The following is a 22,802-nucleotide window of genomic DNA, read 5'->3' as shown; positions in this document are numbered from 1 at the left end:
TAAAATAGAGGGGCTAGTTCTAACAAAAAAAATCAGGGGGGGGGGGCTACAGCCCCCCTTGCCCCTATTAAGCTCCGCCCTTGACTTAAATCATCATGTTTTTGAAATAATCATTATCATTCCAAAATGAAGATTCTTTTAGTTCACCCCGTACAAAGATGATGGTTTCTATTTTTCATTTCATCCCACTGTAAATCTTTTATAAATATTATTGAGTTCAATATTTCTTGGTTATTAAGCCAGGTATAAAAATTTTGTGGTCTTAAAAATCTTGAGTAATGCGATGTGAAGTCAAAGTACAAATGATCATATATAAATGCTATAAAAAAGTTTGAATATTGAATTGAATAATATTTAAAAAAAATAACTCGATTTTAACATTTGAAATTTTTTATGAAAATAAGAAAAACAATCACTTTGATACCAATTGTCAATGAGAGCTGATCTGTACACAACATTTTTTCTCCATACACAACAATTGATGTTTTAAAATGCTATATTGTACAACTATATAATGCATGAATTGTTGTGTATGGCAAAAAACTGTTGTGTACGAATCACTTCCGACACACACTATATATACTTTTATCCGTTCTTTGTATAATACACAATTATTAATATTCCAAGTTTCAGTTTTGTCCTCGATAACATATACACCAACACTAAGAACATCATATTAACTTTAAAGAATTTCAAGAACTACAACATCTTTTGGTTGGTATATTTCAACAATTAAGAACTTCAACATTTATACTATGAGGCATGTCTTGACTCTTGAGTCTCATGCATTATAACATATTATGTTAGAGTTTGTCAATATATTGGATTTATAGACCGCAACATCAACCACATATTTTCACTTTCACTAACCCTGTCATGTTGAGCTTGAGGTGCTTCAAAATCAATAATTCTCCGTAAGGAGCCAATGTAATCACACACACTATCTCTAAAAGTATGAAGACAATTAATCATATTCAACATCTTCAAACTATTTTAGCACACTTAAATTCTTTGTTTCTTAACATACATGGTTGCTTTTGTTTTGTATTTGTGATGGTACTACTTTTCAATTTTGTCCATGATTTTTTGTAAACAATTATCAAATGTTTATATCATTCCAAAAATTAACATAGTTTGTGACTAATGCCTCTTGTTCTAAAATCATCCCCAGGGGCGGATGTGTGTGGTGCCCGGGGGGTCCCGGGCCCATGCTCCGCTTCGGTCCGTAAAGGTAAAAAAAATTCTATTAGGTGCACCGGCTTCAAATTCGTTCGGGTGACACTATATTTTCGAAAATTCGAGGCCCAAAAAGTATAAAGTGTAAAAAATGCTAGTCCAATAACATAAAGAAAATTAGCCCAATAGCTCAAATGCATTGTGAGTTTGTGGCCCAAGTTGTTTATTAAGTTTTTAACCCAATTGACCCACATACCCACCGATTAGCCAATATCCATTGGCAGTCAAAGAAAAGAAGCAGGAAATCGATCCACTGCTGAAAAGAAAAAAAACAGGCACTTCAGCACCTTCTGTGAAAGCTACGAATGAGAAAAAAAATCGGCCTCCACCTTCCTGCCTCCATTCAATCGATTACAACCAAGTTAGCACGACATAAGTATTTTGATTTTGCTTGGCTTGGCTTGACACTCATTTCAAACCTACAAGATACAATGAAACAAGTAAGTATTGATAATTTTAGGTTTATGAAATTAGTCAAATTAGTTGCTTTTTTGTTGAAATTTTTATTGTTTAGGTGAAATTAGTAGTTCTTAACCTTAAAATTACTTGTTTACTTGTAACTTGTTGTTAGAATGTTTGATACTTAGATTGTTAACCTTGAAATTATTCAAATTAGTTTCTTTTCCATTGAGTTTTTGAATAATTGGATGGCTTATTTGTTTGATATTGATTTGTTAGGATAAAATGGAGTCCTTTTTTGGAAGAACAAGCATCGATAAATCAAGTGTTGGAGAATCCTCCAAAAGACCATGTTCCAATGATTTAAGTTTTGAAGAATCCTTTCCTTCTAATCAATCATTCCCTTCGGTTTCTAATGTAAATCCACAACCTACAAAAACTCCAATCACAAACGTTGAATTGAAAGATCTTCCAAAAGACCCGGGTGTTAGACCAAAGATTACAACTTACCATCCAAATCAAAGAGATGAAATAAGGAGGGCATATTTGCTTCAAGGACCTTGTCAACCAAGGGGTCATACATTCTCTTCAAAGAAAATAGGTTCAAAAGAAAGACGTTTTGTTGTTAAGTGGTTTGATGACTTTGATTGGTTAGAATATAACATAAAAGAGAACAAAACATTTTGTTTATTTTGCTATGTATGTGGAGACATGGTGGGAAAACAACATGGGAGAGATGCATTTGTTTCACAAGGTTTTGATAATTGGAATAAAAGACAGTCATTGAGAGATCATATGGGTGGTATTGATAGTTTTCATCACAAAGCAAAAGAAAATTGTGAATTTTTATTGAAAGAAAAACCATCTATTAGTGCAGCCTTCAAGAAAAAAACCAAGATTGAGGAGAGTAATTATAAGCTTCGTTTAGGCGCTTCAATTTGGTGTTGTAAATTTTTATTGAAAAATAGTTTACCATTTCAGGGTCATGATGAGTCGAGTGAATCTCTTAATAGAGGGCTTTTCTTGGAGTCATTATCTTTCTTGAGAGACCATAATGAAGGCATTTGCAATGTTAACTTAGAAAATGCTCCTCAAAACAATCAAGTGACGTGCCCGAGGACTCAAAAGCAAATTGTTGAATGCTTTTCAACAGAGATAGTTTTAGATATTTGCAAAGAAATTGGTAAAGATGTGTTTTCTTTATTGGTTGATGAATCTAGTGATGTATCAAATAAAGAACAAATGGCCATAGTTTTGAGGTATGTCGATAACCGTGGAGTGGTGAAGGAAAAATTCATTGGAGTGGTGCACGTGAAGGATACATCCTCTTTGACTCTTAAAGCTGCCATAGATGACCGAAAGACCCTAACTTTCGTATTTATGAAAGACCCAAACTTTCATACTCGACAATATAGTTACTCCAAAACATGCTACTTGCATATTCATAAAAACAATATTTTACATTGATAAAGAGGTTACAAACTACTGGATATAAACTGACTATTTTAAAGTGTTATATATTACATAACTTCCCAGGATTCTATAGTTTTATACATATGGGAGTGCAAAATACAACAGTTTCAAACTATTCATAAGCTTCTATCGATACAATAGTTTCAAACTATTCAAAAATCTTCTACTAGTATATAACTATACTGGATGCTTATCTCCTGCAATTTGTTAAACATTGAGAGGGTAAGCGGTGACGCTTAGTGAGTTCAATAATAGATACAATATAACGTTATGCCATATATACTTTAATATGGCAGAAACAAAGAGGAACAAGGAACAACAAGGGTATATGTGAATCATGTGACAAACATTCCATATCAATCATTGATTTGATTTAAAGATATACAATCAATGAGACATAACAATTTCCATGCTTGATATACATCAATAAAGTTTTGGCCCAAACGGCACAGAAGATATACAACTTCGGATTAACATTTTGGTAAATTTCAGGCTTAAAGCCCTGTTTAACCTTCTGCCAATACCATAGAATAGAATTCATTCTCTTACAGAGACATGTTCTACATGGCCAGAGGCTACATACCAGTACCAACGTGAATCTAAGTCCTTTCACTGATCACATGGTCAAAGGTATTTCTTTGCTATTAAAAATAGCAAATAAAAATAACCCGGAATAATAACACCGAAAGGCACGTAGCACATGTAACACATAACATACAATTGTTCCTATATATTAAACTCATCGTGAAATAACTGGGGGCTAAAATATTAATTTGGGCAGTACTTCGGCTCTAAATATGACTATCGTCGTTGAAAACCGGGAGTTTTCTTGAAAACCGGGCTCTGCGAAGGTAGAGCTTCGAAACCGAAAAGATAATTTTTTTCGGGCTTCTCGGGAGTCTCAGGGCGTGTTTCGGGCTTTGGAATCAGTATCGGGGCTTCGGAGGAAGTGGAAGTAGAAGAAATATAAGTTTAGGGGTGAAAAGGGGCAAATTTCAAACATTTACCCGGGAGGTCTCGCACCCCTTATATAGGTGCAAGCCTCGGATCCGAAGCGAGGGGAGGGGCACGCGTCTGCGAGGTTCGGACCAGGTGGCAGCAGGGTGAGGCTCGGTTTGGTCAGCTGGCTGCTTCGGTTTGGACCTAACTTCGGTCCAATGGGAGGAGGGCACGAGGGTGCGAGAGTGATCCGGGGGTGTCTCCTGCGAAGGTGTTCCGAGCTTAGTGGACCTCGGACTTGGTCCAATCAGAAGGCAACACGCAAGGCTGCGGTCCAATCAGCAGCGAACACGTGTCCGACACATGGAAGCCTCGCATACGAGGGTGCGTGGCAGCACTATTCATACGAATTTTCTCGAAAAATGTGCCAAATTTTGTAAATTCCATAACTTTCGCATACGAACTCCGTTTTTGACGTTCTTTATATGCACGCGAATCTAAAATTATGCTCTACAACTTTCGTTTAGACTTCGTCGGCTAATTTTGACTTTAGTTTTAATATTATTATTTTTAACAGACCGTGACAGGAAAATCCGTTATAAATTTATAACTTCTTCATCCGACGTCCGTTTTCGTCAGACTTTTTACCGTTGTATTACAAATGACGAGACCTACAATTCTCGTTTAGGTTGTGTCAGCTAAAAATCACTCGATCTAAAATTCAAGTTTTTAGCTGTCTACTGCTAAGCTGAAACTTCGAAAAATCATAACTTCCTCATATGAAGTCAGATTTTGGCGTTCTTTATATGAAAGTTGATTATTTTCACGAGTTCTACAACTTTCATTTACATCACTAAGGCTAAAAATTAGTTTATCGAAAACTAAATTTTTACGCGACAAAGTATTTTCCGGATTTATCACGGATCTTCGTTTGGTCATAACTTCTTCGTTATAACTTGGATTTCGACGAGGTTTTCGCCTAAATGTTTCTAACGAGATTATCTACAGCTTTCAATAATAAAATTTTACTTATTCCAAATTTTATATTTTCGCTATATTTCACTATTTGGTTTTTAATTGGAATCTCATAAGACTTCCAACATTTTATGAGTGATTCTAAACATAGTTTTACTTCATTTCTAGTAAAAACTACCTGTTAGAACTCAACATTCAAATTCACATAATATTTCATAATATTATTTACTTTAAAACACGATTTCAAAACGTGTATGTTATAATGACGTTTTTACCCGTAACAATTTGAGTATGTCCCAGGTAAATATAACATTTTTTCTTCCTTATTATGAATTTTAATTGAATATTATTCGTTTTAATGTTTAATATCTTTTTTTTTTTATCAGGTAAGAGAACAAAGTTACGATGGGGCAAACAATATGCAAGGTGCATTTAATGGTCTAAAAGCTTTGATTTTACAAGAAAATGATTTAGCGCATTATGTGCATTGCTTTGCACACCAACTTTAGTTAGTTATTTTGGGTGTAGCAAAGAAGCATGATGATGTGGACGATTTATTTGAGCAATTTTCTTTGGTGGTTAATGTGGTAGGTGGTTCATGTACAAGACAATACATGCTATGGGAAAGTCAAAGAGAAAGGGTGCAAATGTCAATTGGAACTGGTGAACTTGAAACTAGAAGAGGGTTAAATCAAGAGAGCTCGCTTATTTGATCGGGAGATACAAAATGGGGTTCACATTCAAAACCATCACAAGTTTGATAAACTTATTTCTGGAGGTTCGTCATGTTCTTGCTTATGTCGAAGAGGAAAGATCCACTTTAAGTAACTGAAATCAAGCATTTGGTATCTTAAAATATTTCAAGACATTAGATTTCGTGTTTTACTTACATTTGATGTATGAAATTTTACACCTCACGAACGTATTGTCAAAGCATCTTCAAAAAAAGGATCAAGATATTTTAGAAGCGGCTTCTTTGGTTAGAAGGACAATGGACACATTGAAGTCTTTGATAGACACGGGGTTTACTAAAATTTTATTGAATGTATTCTCTTTTTTATCAAAAACATGATATTAATATTGTGGAGATGACGGAAAATTATGTCACATCAAGAGGCCATAAGACTAAAGTTACTAATCAATTTCATTTTGAAGTTGAAATTTTCAACACCGTCATGGATATGCAAATTATAGAATTCAAGGACCGATTTAGTGAACTTAGCACCCAATTACTAGAATACATGGGGGCTTTGAGTCCTTGTGATTCATTTGCTAAATTTGACAAAACAAAGTTGTTAAAGTTGAGTGAGTTATACATGATGGTGAACTCGAAATATATTATCACACTTTACATAAAGATGACCAGTTCACTAGTTTGCAAAGAATTTCCGACCTTTCTCGTTTGATGGTGGAAACGGGGAAACATCAGTCTTATCCTATGGTTTATAGGTTGTTGAAGTTGGTTTTGGTTTTACCCATTGCAACCGCAGCAGTCGAAAGATGTTTTTCAACGATGAAGTTGTTGAAGACGGATTTGCGTAACAAAATAGGAGATGATTTTTTGAACTATGCCATGATTTCTTATGTTGAAAAAGAAGCACTTATGAAAGTGAAGATCGAAAATGTAATGAGTCGGTTTCAAAAAATGTATACCCGTAGATGTCAAATGTCAATTATTATGATGTAATGGATCGGTTTGATGTATTAGTACTTTTAATTTTTTTTTATGTTATTATATTCGGACGAAAAAAAATTGTGCCACTACTATTACAACTTTCTGCGTCGCCACCGATCATCCATTGATGTAAAACTATGCTACAAAACAATTTTGCCACTTTCGAACCCAAGGGCTACAATTTCTAGAGTAAATTACATGAATGACCCCTATGGTTTAAGGTAATTTACACGTTTGGTCCCTAACTTATTTTTTTTACTTGGAAGGTTCCTACTGTTTGTTTTTTTACGCGCTTGGTCCCTGTCTTACCTAAAAAGACTATTTTGCCTTTGATTTTCTAATTTATTTAATTAAACACACCCCAACCCCACCCCCTCACCTTATCTTACCTACCTCATCATTTTTCCCTGTTTAAATAATAGTCTTTTTAGGTAAGATAGAGACCAAGCGCATAATAAAAACAAAATGTAGGGACCAAACGTGTAACAAAAACAAAAAGTAGGGACCTTCCGAGTTAAAAAATAAGTTAGGGACCAAATGTGCAAATTACCCCAAACCATAGCGACCATTCGCGTAGTAATTTACTCTAATTTCTAAATTGGGTAAATTACACCAATCATCCCTCGTGTATATGCCAAAAAGCATGTTTAGTCCATATTTTCAAAAATTAACTCAGACCATCCCTGTATTATGTTTTTTTTCACTCGAGCAGTCCCTGAAGACATAAAATGACTATTTTACCCTTAGTATTTTTTTTATATTTTTATTATTTGTTTATCATTTTTTAGAATTGAAAAAAGAATAAAATAAAATAAATACCCTCCCCCCTCAATTACACGTTCAACCCTACTTTTTCCCTTCAGTTTCCCGATAACCCCTTTCACCTTGGCCGACTACCAGGAGGAGTGTAGATGGAAGCATACAACTATACAAGTGACAATGACGACTCCATCTCCGTCAATCTTATAACAACCACCAACCTTAAATTTCATCTCTTTTTCCCTCTCTCTCGTACCATCACACATGAAATCCCCAAATAGAGCTCCAATCTTACATAGACGGTGGTTCCGGCACCCTATATCGTGGTTGTTTATCTCACACGGATAGGGGCATTTCAGAAATCGAGATTGAGTCATTTGAAATTGAAGAAAGGGGCATGTGGTTCTTTTATTTAGACTCGTTTGAGACGGTGGTGGCATATACGAATATCGATAGGGAAGAAGATGATGTTGGTGGCAATAAAGAAGGTCTCATCAAAGCCTTACCAGAGACACTGCACGTAGTAATCAGATTTGCATCACCGTCACTCATCTCCTCCTCCATCTTTGTTGCTGCCTGCTTTGAGGTTAAGAACCATAAATCCTTTCCTGATTTCGAATTAAACATTGCCATGCCCTGATTCTTCCTTTCCTGATTTGCCTTGATTATTCTTTCCTAATTTGCTAATGGGTTTTCCAATGGAGGCTGCTGGTGGTGTTAACAGTAAATGTGGATGGTTCAATGGTGGTTTGAGTATAGGTTGCTAGTTCGGTGAATAAGGTGGTAGTTTCTAGTTGTTTTTAGTGAAACGCTTGCTTTGAACGAAGGAGTGGATGCGATGAAGTGAGTGGTGGAAGTGGTGCTCTATTTTTCTGGTGAGCGGTGGTAACGGTGCTATAATTTTCGGAGGTGGTGTAGATTACCTGTGGCGGTGGTGGTGGTAAGTCTTTAACAAAATAGAAAAATAATTAAAATAAAATTTAATAATTAAAAATATCAAAAATGTTAAAAATAAATGAAAAGGGCAAAGGAAAAGGGCATTTTAGTCTTTTTATGTGTCATAAGGGATTAAACGTGCAAATTAAAACTAACAAGGGATGAAACGTGCAACTTTTAACGACACGGGGGACGATCCGAGTTAATTTTTGAAAATAAGGACCAAACACGCTTTCTGACATATGCACGAAGGACGAACGGTGTAATTTACCCTTCTAAATTTGTTTGTTGCTAAAAGGCCCATATACAAAAGTTCATCATGGGCTTCAAAAGTTCTAACATTTTGTGAGGTGTGGTAAAAGAAAAACAAAAGTTTAAGGGGGTAAAATGCCGTTTTATATAGTTTAGAAGTCTTTACACGAAAATTATTATATTCATATAATAAAAATATAAAATAGATATAATTGCACCATCCATCCTCTGGCCTCTGGCGCTTTGTCCCGAAGAAAAAAAACCCTAAATTTCGTCGAACTCTCTCTTCCTACGCTCATAACGAACTCCGAATCGAACAGCTTCCAGTCAGGTATTTCCTCGATCTCTTCAATTCCCTTGCAGCTGAATCTGAATTTTCGGTTTGATTTTGAAAATTTCATGTTTTTGATTCGGTTTATATATACGTTTGGTGCTTCCAAAACGGTTGCGTTCTTGATTGAGAAACGAAAGAACCTCTTTTTTGTGCTATTCGATGCATAATTTGCTGGTGATTTTGAGATTTTGAATTATCTGTTGCGTTTTAGTTTGGTTTATCCCTGAAGTCTAAAGGTCATTCGATAAAACTCATCCAGGAAAAAACTGATATGTCCATTCAATTTCTCTGAAATTTAAGATACATGCGTATCTACGCCTTGAAATTTGCGAGTTAAAGGATGTTTGGATAGGATCTATTATTTTAAGCCTGGTTCCATTTAGCAACACATCGTTTGTCCATAGAATGAATATATGATAACGCCATGGAGCAATTTGCCACTTCCAGGACCCTTGTTGTGCTATGGTTTTTGTACTTACTCCATCTCTCTGACTTGCAACACTCAAATTATGCAAAAAGTAGTCTTCAATAGATACCAATTTACCCCCATCTTATGCATATAGAAATAAATATGGTCATCATGGACCTCAAAAGTTAAGCTTTTGTGATGGATGCTTTCTACACATGACTATAGTCAAGTTTTTTCATTGATTCATCTGCAGAGAAAGTTGCAATTCAGTGTATGTAAGGTTTAATTCACTTAAGTCACACAAGACCTCTTTATGCTTCCTCTTTAGGTTGCATTATTTTGTATTTCCTTTTTCCTTTGTTCTTAGCCTACCCCAACTAGTTTGCATTAAACAACATGTTGTATAAAAGGAGGTGAAAATCCATAAGAGAAGTCTCTCAGGTTCAAGCTTGGACATTGTTATTTACCTCTCTGATGTGATTGATGTTTGCCAGTGTCTTAATGATGACGTGGCGAGTGTTGGGTATGTAAGTGGATTCATTCATGGTGGTGTGCTTGTTGAAAATTGAAATGAAAAAAAAAAAGAAAATATGTGGTTTGTGTGTAGAGTTGGGATTGGTGTTTGAGTGAAGTATGATTGGATTTTGTCTGATGGAGGGTGTGGTTGCAATGGGCAGGGTGGAGGCGGCAGCAGTGGTGGAGTTGGTGGTTCTGGTTGTTTTTTAATTAAAAAAAAAGGAAAAAGAAAAAGAAAAATGAGTTCAGACAGCAGGAGTCGATCCAGGAGCAGAAGCAGGAGCCCCATGGATCGCAAGATCCGTACCCATCGAAGCTCTTATCGTGATGCTCCTTACAGAAGGGATTCTCGTCGGGGTGGTTACAGGTTTTTTTATTTTCTATTTTTTTTAAATTCTTCTTTTTCCCCAAAAAAAATATATTTAAGTTGGATGTTGGTGTGGGACCCGGAGGCAAGGATGGAGGATTGATTCTCCACATTTTTCTTGATTTTTGTTGATATGTTTTCTATTTTGTTACATTAAATATACCCATAATTCATATAGCAACCTGCATATCATGAAAATACCTAATTTTATCTATTTATTAAATATTAATCGAGGTTTTACTTTTCTCCAATTTTCAGCCAAAGTAGTCTGTGTAAGAACTGCAAAAGACCAGGACACTACGCTAGAGAATGCCCTAATGTTGCCATTTGTCACAATTGTGGACTTCCAGGGTAAGATTAAAACTGTTTCTGTATTAAATCAAAAAAGTTAGACTTTTTTTAATTTTGACTTTGACTTTGGCAGGCATATTGCATCAGAGTGTACCACAAAATCCTTATGTTGGAACTGTAGAGAGCCCGGGCACATGGCCGGAAACTGCCCGAACGAGGGGATCTGCCACACGTGCGGGAAAACCGGCCACCGTGCGAGGGAATGCTCCGCTCCTCAGATGCCACCTGGCGACATGAGACTCTGCAACAACTGCTACAAACAAGGCCACATCGCTGCTGACTGTACAAACGACAAGGCTTGTAAGAACTGTAGGAAAACCGGCCACCTGGCGCGTGATTGCCTCAACGATCCGGTTTGCAACTCGTGCAATGTGGCAGGCCATGTGGCTCGGGACTGCCCGAAGGGCAGCACGGGTGGCGATGACCGTGGCGGCCCACGTGGCGGCGGTGATAGGGGTTCGGGTGGTGGTTTCCGGGACATTGTGTGTCGGAACTGCCAGCAGGTTGGGCATATGAGCCGTGATTGTGTGGCGTTGATGATCTGTCATAATTGTGGTGGAAGAGGACACCTGGCGTTTGAGTGCCCGTCCGGGCGGTTTATGGATCGGTTTCCAAGGAGGTATTGATGAGAGGGATTCCAGGCAGATGGCGGGCAGGTAACATTGGCTTTTTTTTACTGCGTTTTAGTGTTTTGGGAATTTTCTTTGGTAGAGAGATTTGAAAGTGAAAGTTTCGGGTGTTGAGTTTTAATTTTGTATGATTTAAATGTCGTGTTACGAGCAGCTTGATGTTATTGCTGTAGTTTTATTTTGAAACGATAGTGTAATCCTAAATCCTAATCCTAATAATAATGTTGGAATTCTGTGTGTTGTCTTTTCATGTTAGTTCTCTCACTTTTCCTTTTTCTTCATTAATTACACTTCGAATAAAATGGATTAATAGATATATGAGAAAATGACGTCATATTGTAGAAATGGAAAAAATGGTCCACAATGGTTTGTTGTTTTCTTTGGGTTTAGTCTAGTTCGTTGGGTTATGGATTTGTTCTCTAAATTTTTAGGCAAAATTATATAAATTGTCTCTATGGTTTTTGAGATTCATGATTCACGAGTTTAGTGACTAACTTTTTTTTTTGTTACACAGACGGTCCTTATGGTTTAATTTTGTTAAAGTGCTGGCCCTAAACCATATAAAATGACTGAATATTCGTTTTACTTTAAATTTTATATTTTTATTAAATTGACTTTAGTTAAAAAATGTAATACATAAACCCAACTCCACCAATTTGGCAATCTCTTTTTGGGTCTCTCACAACTCTCTTTTCCCTTCATCAGTAACCCTCTTTTTGTGCCTATGGAATATGATCAACAATACCGAATACCCCCTTCATTGCAATTGATTTGGTGTCATCTCTTACCTTCTTTTCGGCGAGCCTATGAAGGCAAAATTACCATTGAGAGATCGATCTCCTTTCATTGCAATTAATTTGGTGTCATCTAGGCTTTAACGATGAAGGAAATCAATCACATAGTTTCTTCTTGTTAATGTTGTTGAGTTTCATGGTTTTGTTTTTGTTAGAAAATAAAACGGATAAAACACGAAACCAAAAGCACACAAGACATAATATTTATGTGGTTCGGTCAAAGTGACCTATGTCCATAGGCAAGATGTGAGTATTCTTTATTTATGAGTTTTCATACAGATGTTACAAGCACACTTCGATATAGATTCGATTATCACTTTAGAATTCAAGACACAAACAAATGACCAACAAACATCCTTATTTATAGACTAGGGATCAGATTTAAAACCCTAATGAACCAAGCCCCATTAATCCATAGGCTCAAGAAATGTGTCAACTAATCACAATCACTATACAATAGCTTCTGGAACCTTTATCCTTGAGATACATCGTATGAGCATCAACAACACACATGATGGAGCATCATGAACCATCTGATGGGTTATGAGCATAACAACATCCTATGTGTTCATGCAACCCTAATTGCTTTAGATCTAAGTTTTTCACTAATTGAACATGCAAAAGAAATTCCAAAGCAATAACGCTAGATCTAGCATATATAATTCGAAATTCATATATAAAAGGGTTAAGAAGATTACCTTGCTTGTTATATAGCAATAACAAGAATTCCTTGATAGATCTTGACTCTTGAAAGCTTTAGTGCCCCAAATGTTGCACCTCTAATGGCTCACAAACACTTGTAGCAAGATGATGAGAAGGAGAGGGAAGGAAACTCTTAGAATTTCGGCTAGGATTTCTATGCTCTAAGCATTGGCCGAAAACCCTGTGTAAATGGGTCTTTAAATAGCTGGTGGGTCGTTAGGGTTTTTGGAGGAAACCCTAATTTCCTGCTTAGGGCTTAAGCAACCAATGGACCTCCTACCAGGAAGCCTTGGATGAAATTCTATAGGGCCTCCCTATAGATTTTGTCCACTCCATTCCAAAGGAGTCCAATAGCCCAGTTTTGCAACTATCAATGATTTGCAAAACAACCCGTTCTTTTAATCAGTTCATTAAATCCCAAAATTAATTCCAAATTAATTTCTGATCAAGCTAATTAAATAAAATGATTTCTAATTAATATATTATTCCCACAATATATTAATAAATCATTTATTAACCTCTCTTTCCATAAGTCATCCTGTCAAGTTGCTAAAGTGAAGGCAACCTAAAAGGACCATGCTACTATCAAATCAAGTACATGCCAATTATAGTTATGGGCATAGACACCTAATCCAATAATCTCCCACTTGGATAAGTCTAATAACTATAATTGCAAGTATGACTTCAGAATCTGATTTAGCAATTGTAGCTCTCAAAAGCCACTGTCGAACTCTGACCTAGTCAGTCATGTCCTTAAGATAAGGGATCGTATAATCCTTCGTTCTGCAAGATATCATGTGGACACAGACGTGGAACAAAATTATTCTTACTGTCCAATAGTTTGTTTCCTGATTTCCGATTTGTATGACAAGGAACTTAATTGAACACATCAATTCAGTTCTGACCGGGCCCGACATATAAGTCAATACAAAATCATCGAGGGGCCCAAAATATCGCTTTTACCCCTTGAGATAAAAGGAACAAATAAACTTTGACTTATATGCTTGTACTATTTACTCATCAAACCATACACAACAATACATTTTATAACATAAATTTACTGATGTGTTTACGCATTATCAATGCACAACCAACTCGTAAACAACTCATATATCTCGGTTTAAAGTGTAACGCCCACAGATTCGGGCTAGTCAATTTAGAGACAATAAGCATCAAAAATGAATTTTTGATGGAATATTATTTAGAATGATCTTAACCCAGTTATAGTATATGTCACAAGGGTTCTGTACATATAAAGAACGCCAAAATCCGAGCTATAACGAAGAAGTTATGACTCGTCGAAGTTTTACGGCAAAACTGACACGACACCGGAAATCGCAAAAAGTGAATTTTTGATAAACTACTTTTTTAGCCTTATAGATCTAAATGAAATTTGTAGTATACGTTAAACCGAGAGCGTGCATAAAAAGAACGTCAAAATCTGACTTCGTATGAGGAAATTATGATTTTTTTAAGATTTAGCATAGCAATGCACTGTGCACATCCCGAAATTCGAATTTTAGATCGATTGATTTTGGCCAACGCAACCTAAATCAGAATTGAAGCTCTCATTAATAATAGTTCAACGAAAAAAAGACAGACGAAAACGGAGTCTGTATGTAGAAGTTATGAATTTTACACGATCGTTTAATAATATAATCTTCTCATACGGTTAAATTTATAGTCAGTCGAGAACTACACGATGTATTCAAAAGAATAGTTGTAGATCTTGTCAATACCTACACGTGGATATAAAGAACGTCGAAAACGGAGCTTGTATGCGAAAGTTATAGGGTTTAGAAGTCGGCAGGGTGCTGCTGCAAAATGTGTGACGTGGCAAAATATAGGCCATTACTTGTCCTCCACCAGAATGGTGACACTTGACACCTACTCGACGAGTTGGAGGCCCAAAACTCGTCGATTTGAGCCAAAATTCAAATATAAATAGAGGTGCGAGGGTTGCTTCATTCTTCACACCAAAAACCCTTTCTTTCTCTCTCTAGCATCCCTCTAACCCCCTCCCCCCAAGCCTTAGTAACCTCAAGGTGCTAGAGGAAAGCCTAGAAGCGCCCGAAGGCTCCGAGAAAAAGAGCTTTTCGGCTCGGAATTTTGCCCCGCGGATCCCGGTTCCTTGCTAAACCCCCTGTAAGTTGAGTTATGCTTACCGTACTTTACGTATAACTTATGTTTAAGTTCATTCTCGTTATTATGAACCTATAAACAAGATTTATTAGTGATTCCAAGTCGTTATATTGATTGATCTACTTGCGGGGATGATGTCTAGGATGTGATTTTGTGAGGTGTTTAAAGTGGGATTTCCAAACAGTATACTTCGTATACCAAACGAACCCTATCTCCGATATGATCCTACATGGTTGTTCCTTACTTGATAGATCATGAAAGTAGACTTTGAGTTAATGATGAATCTAGACTAATAATTAGTCACAATAAAGATTAGACTAAAACTTAGCGATAATAATGCTAGGTTTCATCGAAGGAAAATAGAATCGTTAGAAGCAAAGCGCTGCCTGAGTTTGGAATCATCACTTTAACAAGTGAGTGCATAGTTACTTTCATCTTGCACATAGATATGAAGTATTTAATATAAATTACGTGTTATGTGTGCATATTATCTGTGTTCTTGATATATATGTTGGATGAACAAAATATACATGTTTTATTCGATTTAAACTGTATACGTATTTTATACCTATAATTATGATGGGTAAAGATGGGTAGCTTAAAGATAAGATGAGATGAATGAAAATAGATAAAAGATGATATAGATGATAAGAGGTGAAAGATGATGAGAAACGATGACCCAAGCGATGACCCAGTCATCTAGCAGAGCATAGATGACAACCACAAACATCTAGAATCTAGACAGTCAGGTGGAACACTAGCAGGCTCTAAAACTGTAGGTGTTGTGAACGATGTGTTCACCAGATGTACTCTAAAAACCCTGGCAGCTATGGACTTAGTGCTTCATAAACGAACATTGGCAGCTATGGACTTAGTGCCTTATAAATGAACGTTACTAGCTATGGATTTAGTACCCTATAGATAAACATTGGCACATATGGACTTAGTGCATGTTAGATGAACCCTGGCAGCGATAAACTTTGTGCCTATTCCTTAAGACAATACTTAGGAATGAATGAATGAAAGAATAGACGATTCTTAGGGTAGATCCTTAAAAATACAGAAGATAATGGGGATGGGTAATTGGGTTAATTATTTGATGATAAAACATAATATCTTTATTATTGTGGGTTGAAAACCCTATGTACTCACCAAGTTTCCCAACCTGACCCACTCAGTTTATTTGTATCACAGGTGTCGATACGAAGCTACATTACACTGAGAGATTAAAGGAGATGTAGATCACTAGTGTAAGTGAATGTAAGGTCAGTTTATGATTATGTTTCTGTATTGACAATGACACCCCAAAGTTTTAATATAAACAAAATACATTTATTCAGAAATGCTTTGATAATATATTTATCATGTTTTTCTGGGAACAAATTCCACAATATTATTCTTTAAAATGAATACTCTGATTTTCAAATAAGCATAAATAAAATCTTTAAAATGACCGTGAATTTTTTGATGTCACATAAAGAATATACAATATTATCGTCTCACAACTACTTGTGAAAAATTCCACGAAGTAATTCAAATGAGTGTGGGTTTAATCCAATACTCAAATCCCTATTTCAGAAGTACTCATGAACATTGCATCAAACCATTGTTATGTCTAAACACTTAGACAATCTACCAACCAATTCATGACAATCTTAATTCACTACTTACTTCCAAAGTATGATTGATTGTGGATAATTTCAATAATCCAATTATTCTGGAAGTAAAACATGCAAAGTTGAAACACAGAATAAACAATTGACAAAAGATGGTAAACAATACTTATATATAAATCTCCATTATATAATCATCAAATGTCGATTACATTGATCTATTACAAGTTTCTAAAATATATATCTAATCACTAAAACTAATATCATCCTTCAGACCAATGTTCCTCGCATGCCGAATGTGCTTAATCCTACTCAGAGCCTTTGTGAGGGGATCTGCAGGATTCTCTTCTGATGATACCCTCTTGACGACGAGGAGTCCTTCTTCTACTAGGTGTTTATTGAAGTGATATTTCCTTCCGATATGTCTGGATCTTCCATGATCCCTTGGTTCCTTGGTTAAGGCAACCGCTCCTTCATTATCGCAGAAAATCTCCATGGGCTCCTTTATGGTTGGTACAACTCCAAGGTCTCCAATGAAGTTCTTCAACCATATAGCCTCCTTTGATGCTTCGCTCACGGCTATATACTCTGACTTACACGTTGAATCAAACACGGTCTCTTGCTTGGAACTTTTCTAAGTTACTGCTCCTCCGTTGAGTGTAAACACCCAACCAGACTGCGAATGGAAATTGTCTCGATCTGTCTGAAAACTGGTGTCACTATAACTAGTAACTCTCAAGTCATCACCACCACCAAGTACAAGGACCCAGTCCTTTGTCCTTCGCGGATACTTAAGAATATTCTTTACGACTATCCAGTGAGCTTTACCCAGGTTCCTTTGATATCGACTGATCATGCTCAAAGAAAAAGCCACATCAGGGCGAGTACATGCCATAACATACATGATTGAGCCAACGACAAAAGCATATGGAACTCGACTCATTTTTGCTATCTCGGCATCGCTGCTCGGACTCTGAGTCTTACTCAGCTTGGTATTGCTCTGGATAGGCAACTCTCCCTTCTTGGAATTCTCCATGCTAAAACGTTTTACCACTTTATCCAAATAAGTACTTTGACTAAGTCCAATTATTCTTCTACTCTTATTTCTCAAAATCCTTATTCCCAAAATATAGGCAACCTCTCCTATATCCTTCATAGAGAAACACTTTCCAAGCCATGACTTAACTTCCTGCAAGGTTAGAACGTCGTTCCGTATGAGCAGTATGTCATCAACATACAATACTAGAAATATAACTATACTCCCACTGGCTTTGACATATACACATGACTCATCCTCACTCCTAGATAAGCCAAATTCTTTGACCTTCTCATCAAAGGAAAGATTCCATCTGCGAGGAGCTTGCTTCAATCCATAGATTGATTTCTCAAGCTTACACACTCTATTGGGGTATTTAGCATCCACAAAACCTTCTGTATGACACATGTAAACATCTTCATCCAGCTTCCCATTAAGGAAAGCGGTTTTGACATCCATCTGCCTGATTTCATAATCATGAAATGCAGCTATGGCAAACACAACCCTAATAGACTTGATCTTGGCCACTGGTGAGAAGCCCTTCATAACCAGTCGTGTCTTGAACGTGTGTACCTTTCCATCCATGTCGGTCTTCTTCTTGAGGATCCATTTGCACCCAACTATCTTACGACCTGGTACATTGTCGACCAAGTTCCAAACTCGATTGTCATACATGGACTGGATCTCGCTGTCCATTGCCTCTTTCCATTTGGAAAACTCAGGGCCCGCCATGGCTTCCTTTTAGTTAGCCGGTTCATCCAAAGTTATCAGTGTACTATCACTGATAAACATATCACCTTCTATGGTTATATGGAAACGATACAACACAGGTGAAACGCTAACCCTACCAGAATGCCTAAGAGGTAATGACTCGTCAATTGCTTCAAAAACAATTTCTTCCTCAGGTTGAGTGCCAGTGTTAGAGGTTCCTTCATCGCTTGACTCTTGAATTTCTTCAAGATTAATTATGCTCCCACTTTTCTCTTTGCATATAAGTTCCCTCTTGCAGAAAACTCCCCTTCGTGCTACGAATACCACGTTCTCACTAGGTCTATAGAACAAGTATCCAAAGGACTTATGTGGGTAGCCGATGAAAATACACCACTCACTTTGAGGTTCTAGCTTGTCGTGAGTCTCTCGTCTAATGAAAGCTTCACAACCCCAAACCTTGATATGTGCCAACGAGGGAACCATCCCTATCCGTATCTCGTGAGGTGTTTTGGCAACCTTCTTTGTCGAGATTAGATTAAGGATAAGGTTGGCAGTCTCTAAGGCATACCCCCAGAACAATATCGAAAGCAAAGCTCAACTCATCATGGAATGAACCATATCCAACAAGGTTCGATTATGCCTCTCAGCCACACCATTAAGATGTGGTGTCCTAGGAGGTGTCAATTGTGAAACAATTCCATATTCCTTGAGGTAGTCGTGGAACTCGATACTAAGATACTCACCATCCCTATCGGATCTAAGCATATCTTGATCTTCCTGCCCAATTGATTCTCGACTTCATGTTTGAATTCTTTGAACTTTTCAAAGGTTTCTGACTTATGCTTGATTAAGTTGATATATCCATATCTGCTATAATCATCGGTAAAAGTCACATAAAATCGATTCACATCCCTTGTGATGGATCTGAAGGGCCCACACACATCAGTGTGTATGAGATCCAACAATCCCACACCTCTTTCACAAGTACCAGTGAAAGGTGATTTAGTCATCTTTCCAAGCAAACAAGACTCGCATGTATCATCCGACCTAAGGTCAAATTATTCCAACACTCCATCCTTTTGGTGTTGGGTAATGTGCTTCTTGTTTACATGTCCAAGATGACAATGCCACAAGCATGCTTTTTCTAAACCATTAGACGATTCAATGTGCAACACACTATTTTCTAAACTGTCTACAACCATCACAGTTTCATATACACTATCACAAGGCACTGCCTCAAAATAAAACACACCATTATAATAAGCATTAATAGAACCAATTTCATTATTAAATGAATATCTAAAGGCTTGTCTGTACAAACCATGAAAAGAAATAATATTCCTCATCATTTCTGACGAGTAGCAACAATTATTCAAGTCTAAACATAATACACTACTAAGCTTTAAAGAATAAATGCCGATCTTGGTAACAGATGACGATCTCCTATTGCCTATGATCAGGTTCATCTTCCCAAGCTCCACATTCCTACTTTCTCTTAATCCTTGCAAGTCAAAGCAAATGTGAAAACCACATCCTGTATCAAGGACCCAAGAATTAGAATGCGATGAATTTTTAGTCAAAATAGTGTAAATACCTGCCGAGGAAGGCTTGATCTTGCCATCCTTAATGTCCTGCAGGTACTTAGCGAAACTTCTCTTCCAATGCCCCTTATCTTGGCATTAGAAATAAATTGCATCTTTTGGATTTGAGGCATGGGGAGCAGAACCGGATTTTGCTTTGGATCGACCAGAAGTGGACACATCATGAGACTTTCCCTTCCACCTTTGCTTAGAGGGAGATTTCCTATTTTTCGCTTTTCCTTATCCAATAGCCAGGACTGGAGCAGCAACAGGAGTAGGAATGGATTCGATACTTTTCCCTTTCAATCGACTTTCAACAGTTCTTAGAAGGCCTTGAAGAGTGCTGAATGTGACTTCCTCATTGATCATATGATAAGTCATTTTGAACTGATCATAGCTATGAGGCAAAGAGTGTAGGACTATGTCAATATCCAACTCTTCATCAAAGTTCACATTCAACTTCAAGAGACGATCCACATAGCGTTGCATCCTTTGTAGGTGGGTCGTGATGGACTCTCCATCTTTCATCTTGGTGGTGATGAATGACCTGACTATTTCGTACCTCTCTTGACGCGCTCTCTGATGGTACTTCTTCATCAAGTCCTTGTATATCTTATAACGGCAATAGTCTTCGTAGAACCGCTGTAGCTCAGGAGTCATAGTGGCTACCATAATACAAGACACTTTAGTAGCATCCTTGTAGTGAGCCCTATACTCGGCTATTTCTTCAGGATTTGCTTTGGTTTCATCTATCTCGTTCAATTCCTTATCGAGTACGTATTCCTTGTCCTCATAACGCAAGGCCATTCGGATGTTTCGAATCCAATCATTGAAATTGGAACCATCGAATGTCACCCTCGCACAAATGTTCAAGAGCGAGAAAGAGTTAGCAGAGTTGTTGGAGGAACCGGAAGCGTTGTTGGAAGTTGACATCTTCAAAAGAAGGACAAGTTTTGATTAGATAAGGAATCCTTAATTTAACGCCCAAAATGAAATAATAAGGCTAGGATCCAACATAATAATTCACAATTTAGAAGAGGGATGCTGTAATCCAATTGTAAATTATTTGAAGGTAGGTAAATGACGATTTACCAATTCCACCACGAAAAACAAAATTAAAAAGAATTAGTTTTTAAATTAAATGAAATTCCTAGATTCTTTAAGACTCATTGAAGTATTCAATGACATGTTTAATCTCGATTATTCTCTTCAAGTTTGTGACTGGATACGGAGGATCACAAACAAGGTGTGAATAACCATGCAAATTAGCTTGGTACTCTCAATGTCATTTACTACGTAATCAATGTGCCGGCTAACCACACACGCTCCATTGATCAATGATAATTTACAAGTTACCCATTGCCACTCTTTGTTAGTCCAAGTTAGTGTGTCTGTTAACCACACACGCTCCACTAACGACTTGACAAAGTGCAATGTGCAATTTCATGGATTAGCATCAAATTCACATTTTCCTAAAGTAACTAAGATTGGGAATTTATAAAAAAATATTTAGTTACTTTATATTTTTCATTATACTTATTAATGAGAGTTTAATGTCCTATCCTACTCGTTTGGCTAACGACCCTCCACCAATCAAGGAAGCGGTGGGTGAGAGTGGACACTCATTCAACCGCCATTTTATAGGCAGTTTCCTTATATCCCCTTTATAGATCAGCTTCATGAATGAAGCCTACTAACGGTAATACTATCCTTTTCTTATACATACACACACACACACACACATATATATATATATATATATATATATATATATATATATATATATATATATATTAAACTTTTAATACTATAATAGTATAAGGGTTGTATTTTAAACTTTTAAAATACTAGGGTTTTAGAATTTATATTTCAAAATTAAACTTTTAATTAAATTTTAAATTCTAAAACTAAAGGGTGTAGTTTGAAACTTTTCAAAATTAGGTTAAATTTTAAATAATTAAATTAATAAATAATTTTCTCATTATCTTAAAATTTGACCAAATTAATCTTATTTCATAAGGAAATCAGATTACCAATCAGAAAATTCAATTTAAGGCATTAAAAATGAATTATAATAATTATCCTAAATCACAAAAGATATGAAAATTGAAAAATCAAGCATCTGACGAGTCAACTCATCGATTCAACCCAACTGGTCGAGTTCCTCAATGAACTCATTGAGTTCAGCAGACATATTGTGAATTTTGTTTGCATCTGCTTTGGACAAATCATTAAAGCATCAAATTCAATTGAAAAACATCGTCGACTCTGATACTACTTATGGGTTATGAGCATAACAACATCTATGTGTTCATGCAACCCTAATTGCTTTAGATATAAGTTTTTCACTAATTGAACATGCAAAAGAAATTCCAAAGCAATAACCCTAGATCTAGCATATATAATTCGAAATTCATATATAAAAGGGTTAATAAGATTACCTATCTTGTTATATAGAAATAACAAGAATTCCTTGATTGATCTTGACTCTTGAAAGCTTTAGTGCCCCAAATGTTGCACCTCTAATGGCTCGCAAGCACTTGTAGCAAGAGGATGAGAAGGAGAGGGAAGGAAATTCTTAGAATTTCGGTTAGGGTTTTTATGCTCTAAGTATTGGCCGAAAACCCTATGTAAAGGGGTCTTTAAATAACTGGTGGGTTGCTAGGGTTTATGGAGGAAACCCTAATTTCATGCTTAGGGCTTAAGGAACCCATGGACCTCCTACTAGGAAGCCTTGGATGAAATTTTATAGGGCCTCCGTATAGATTTCGTCCACTCCATTCCAAAGGAGTCCAACAACCCAGTTTTGTAACTATCAATGATTTGCAAAACAGTCCTTGTTCTTTTAATCTCAAAATTAATTTCAAATTAATTTATGATCAAATACTAATTAAATAATATGATTTCTAATTAATATATTATTCTCATAATATATTAATAAATCATTTATTAACCATTCTCCCCATAAGTCATC

General features: G+C 36.4%; 3 protein-coding genes across 3 annotated transcripts; 2 read left to right on the top strand and 1 right to left on the bottom strand.

Moving 5' to 3' along the window:
* The first annotated feature begins 1,667 nt into the window (after nucleotides 1-1,667).
* Nucleotides 1,668-8,096, top strand: LOC145098722 (uncharacterized). The gene is made up of 6 exons (XM_079036333.1): nucleotides 1,668-1,676; nucleotides 1,751-1,792; nucleotides 1,915-3,009; nucleotides 5,409-5,504; nucleotides 5,614-5,707; nucleotides 7,816-8,096. Exons 1-6 carry the CDS (start codon nucleotides 1,668-1,670, stop codon nucleotides 8,094-8,096), a joined length of 1,617 nt encoding a protein of 538 aa, XP_078892459.1.
* A 745-nt stretch (nucleotides 8,097-8,841) lies between these two features.
* On the top strand, nucleotides 8,842-11,500 carry LOC145102323 (zinc knuckle (CCHC-type) family protein). Its single transcript, XM_079039706.1, has 4 exons — nucleotides 8,842-8,975; nucleotides 10,065-10,270; nucleotides 10,529-10,621; nucleotides 10,695-11,500. The coding sequence occupies exons 2-4, from the start codon at nucleotides 10,143-10,145 to the stop codon at nucleotides 11,245-11,247; spliced, it is 774 nt and encodes a 257-aa protein (XP_078895832.1). The 5' UTR covers nucleotides 8,842-8,975; nucleotides 10,065-10,142; the 3' UTR covers nucleotides 11,248-11,500.
* An 8,568-nt stretch (nucleotides 11,501-20,068) lies between these two features.
* Nucleotides 20,069-20,761, bottom strand: LOC145098721 (uncharacterized). Its single transcript, XM_079036332.1, has one exon. The coding sequence runs from the start codon at nucleotides 20,759-20,761 to the stop codon at nucleotides 20,069-20,071; it is 693 nt and encodes a 230-aa protein (XP_078892458.1).
* Between the last annotated feature and the right edge of the window lie 2,041 nt (nucleotides 20,762-22,802).

This window comes from Lactuca serriola, chromosome 4 (assembly GCF_051521515.1).
Source record: "Lactuca serriola cultivar US96UC23 chromosome 4, Lser_US96UC23_V15, whole genome shotgun sequence".
NCBI classification, from domain to species: domain Eukaryota; kingdom Viridiplantae; phylum Streptophyta; class Magnoliopsida; order Asterales; family Asteraceae; genus Lactuca; species Lactuca serriola.
The sequence above is the reverse complement of the archived record's forward strand: the minus strand, read 5'-3'. Positions and strand labels throughout refer to the sequence as shown.

What these genes read in the sequence shown, in the direction of transcription:
- LOC145102323 (XM_079039706.1), top strand. Translation starts at nt 10,143, where the DNA reads ATGAGTTCAGACAGCAGGAGTCGATCCAGGAGCAGAAGCAGGAGCCCC. An exon ending in TCTCGTCGGGGTGGTTACAG is followed by an intron (nt 10,271 to 10,528) that starts GTTTTTTTATTT and finishes TCCAATTTTCAG; the next exon opens with CCAAAGTAGTCTGTGTAAGA. An exon ending in CACAATTGTGGACTTCCAGG is followed by an intron (nt 10,622 to 10,694) that starts GTAAGATTAAAA and finishes TGACTTTGGCAG; the next exon opens with GCATATTGCATCAGAGTGTA.
- LOC145098722 (XM_079036333.1), top strand. An exon ending in TTAAAATTACTTGTTTACTT is followed by an intron (nt 1,793 to 1,914) that starts GTAACTTGTTGT and finishes TTGATTTGTTAG; the next exon opens with GATAAAATGGAGTCCTTTTT. An exon ending in ACCGAAAGACCCTAACTTTC is followed by an intron (nt 3,010 to 5,408) that starts GTATTTATGAAA and finishes TTTTTTTATCAG; the next exon opens with GTAAGAGAACAAAGTTACGA.
- LOC145098721 (XM_079036332.1), bottom strand. Translation starts at nt 20,761, where the DNA reads ATGTCAACTTCCAACAACGCTTCCGGTTCCTCCAACAACTCTGCTAAC.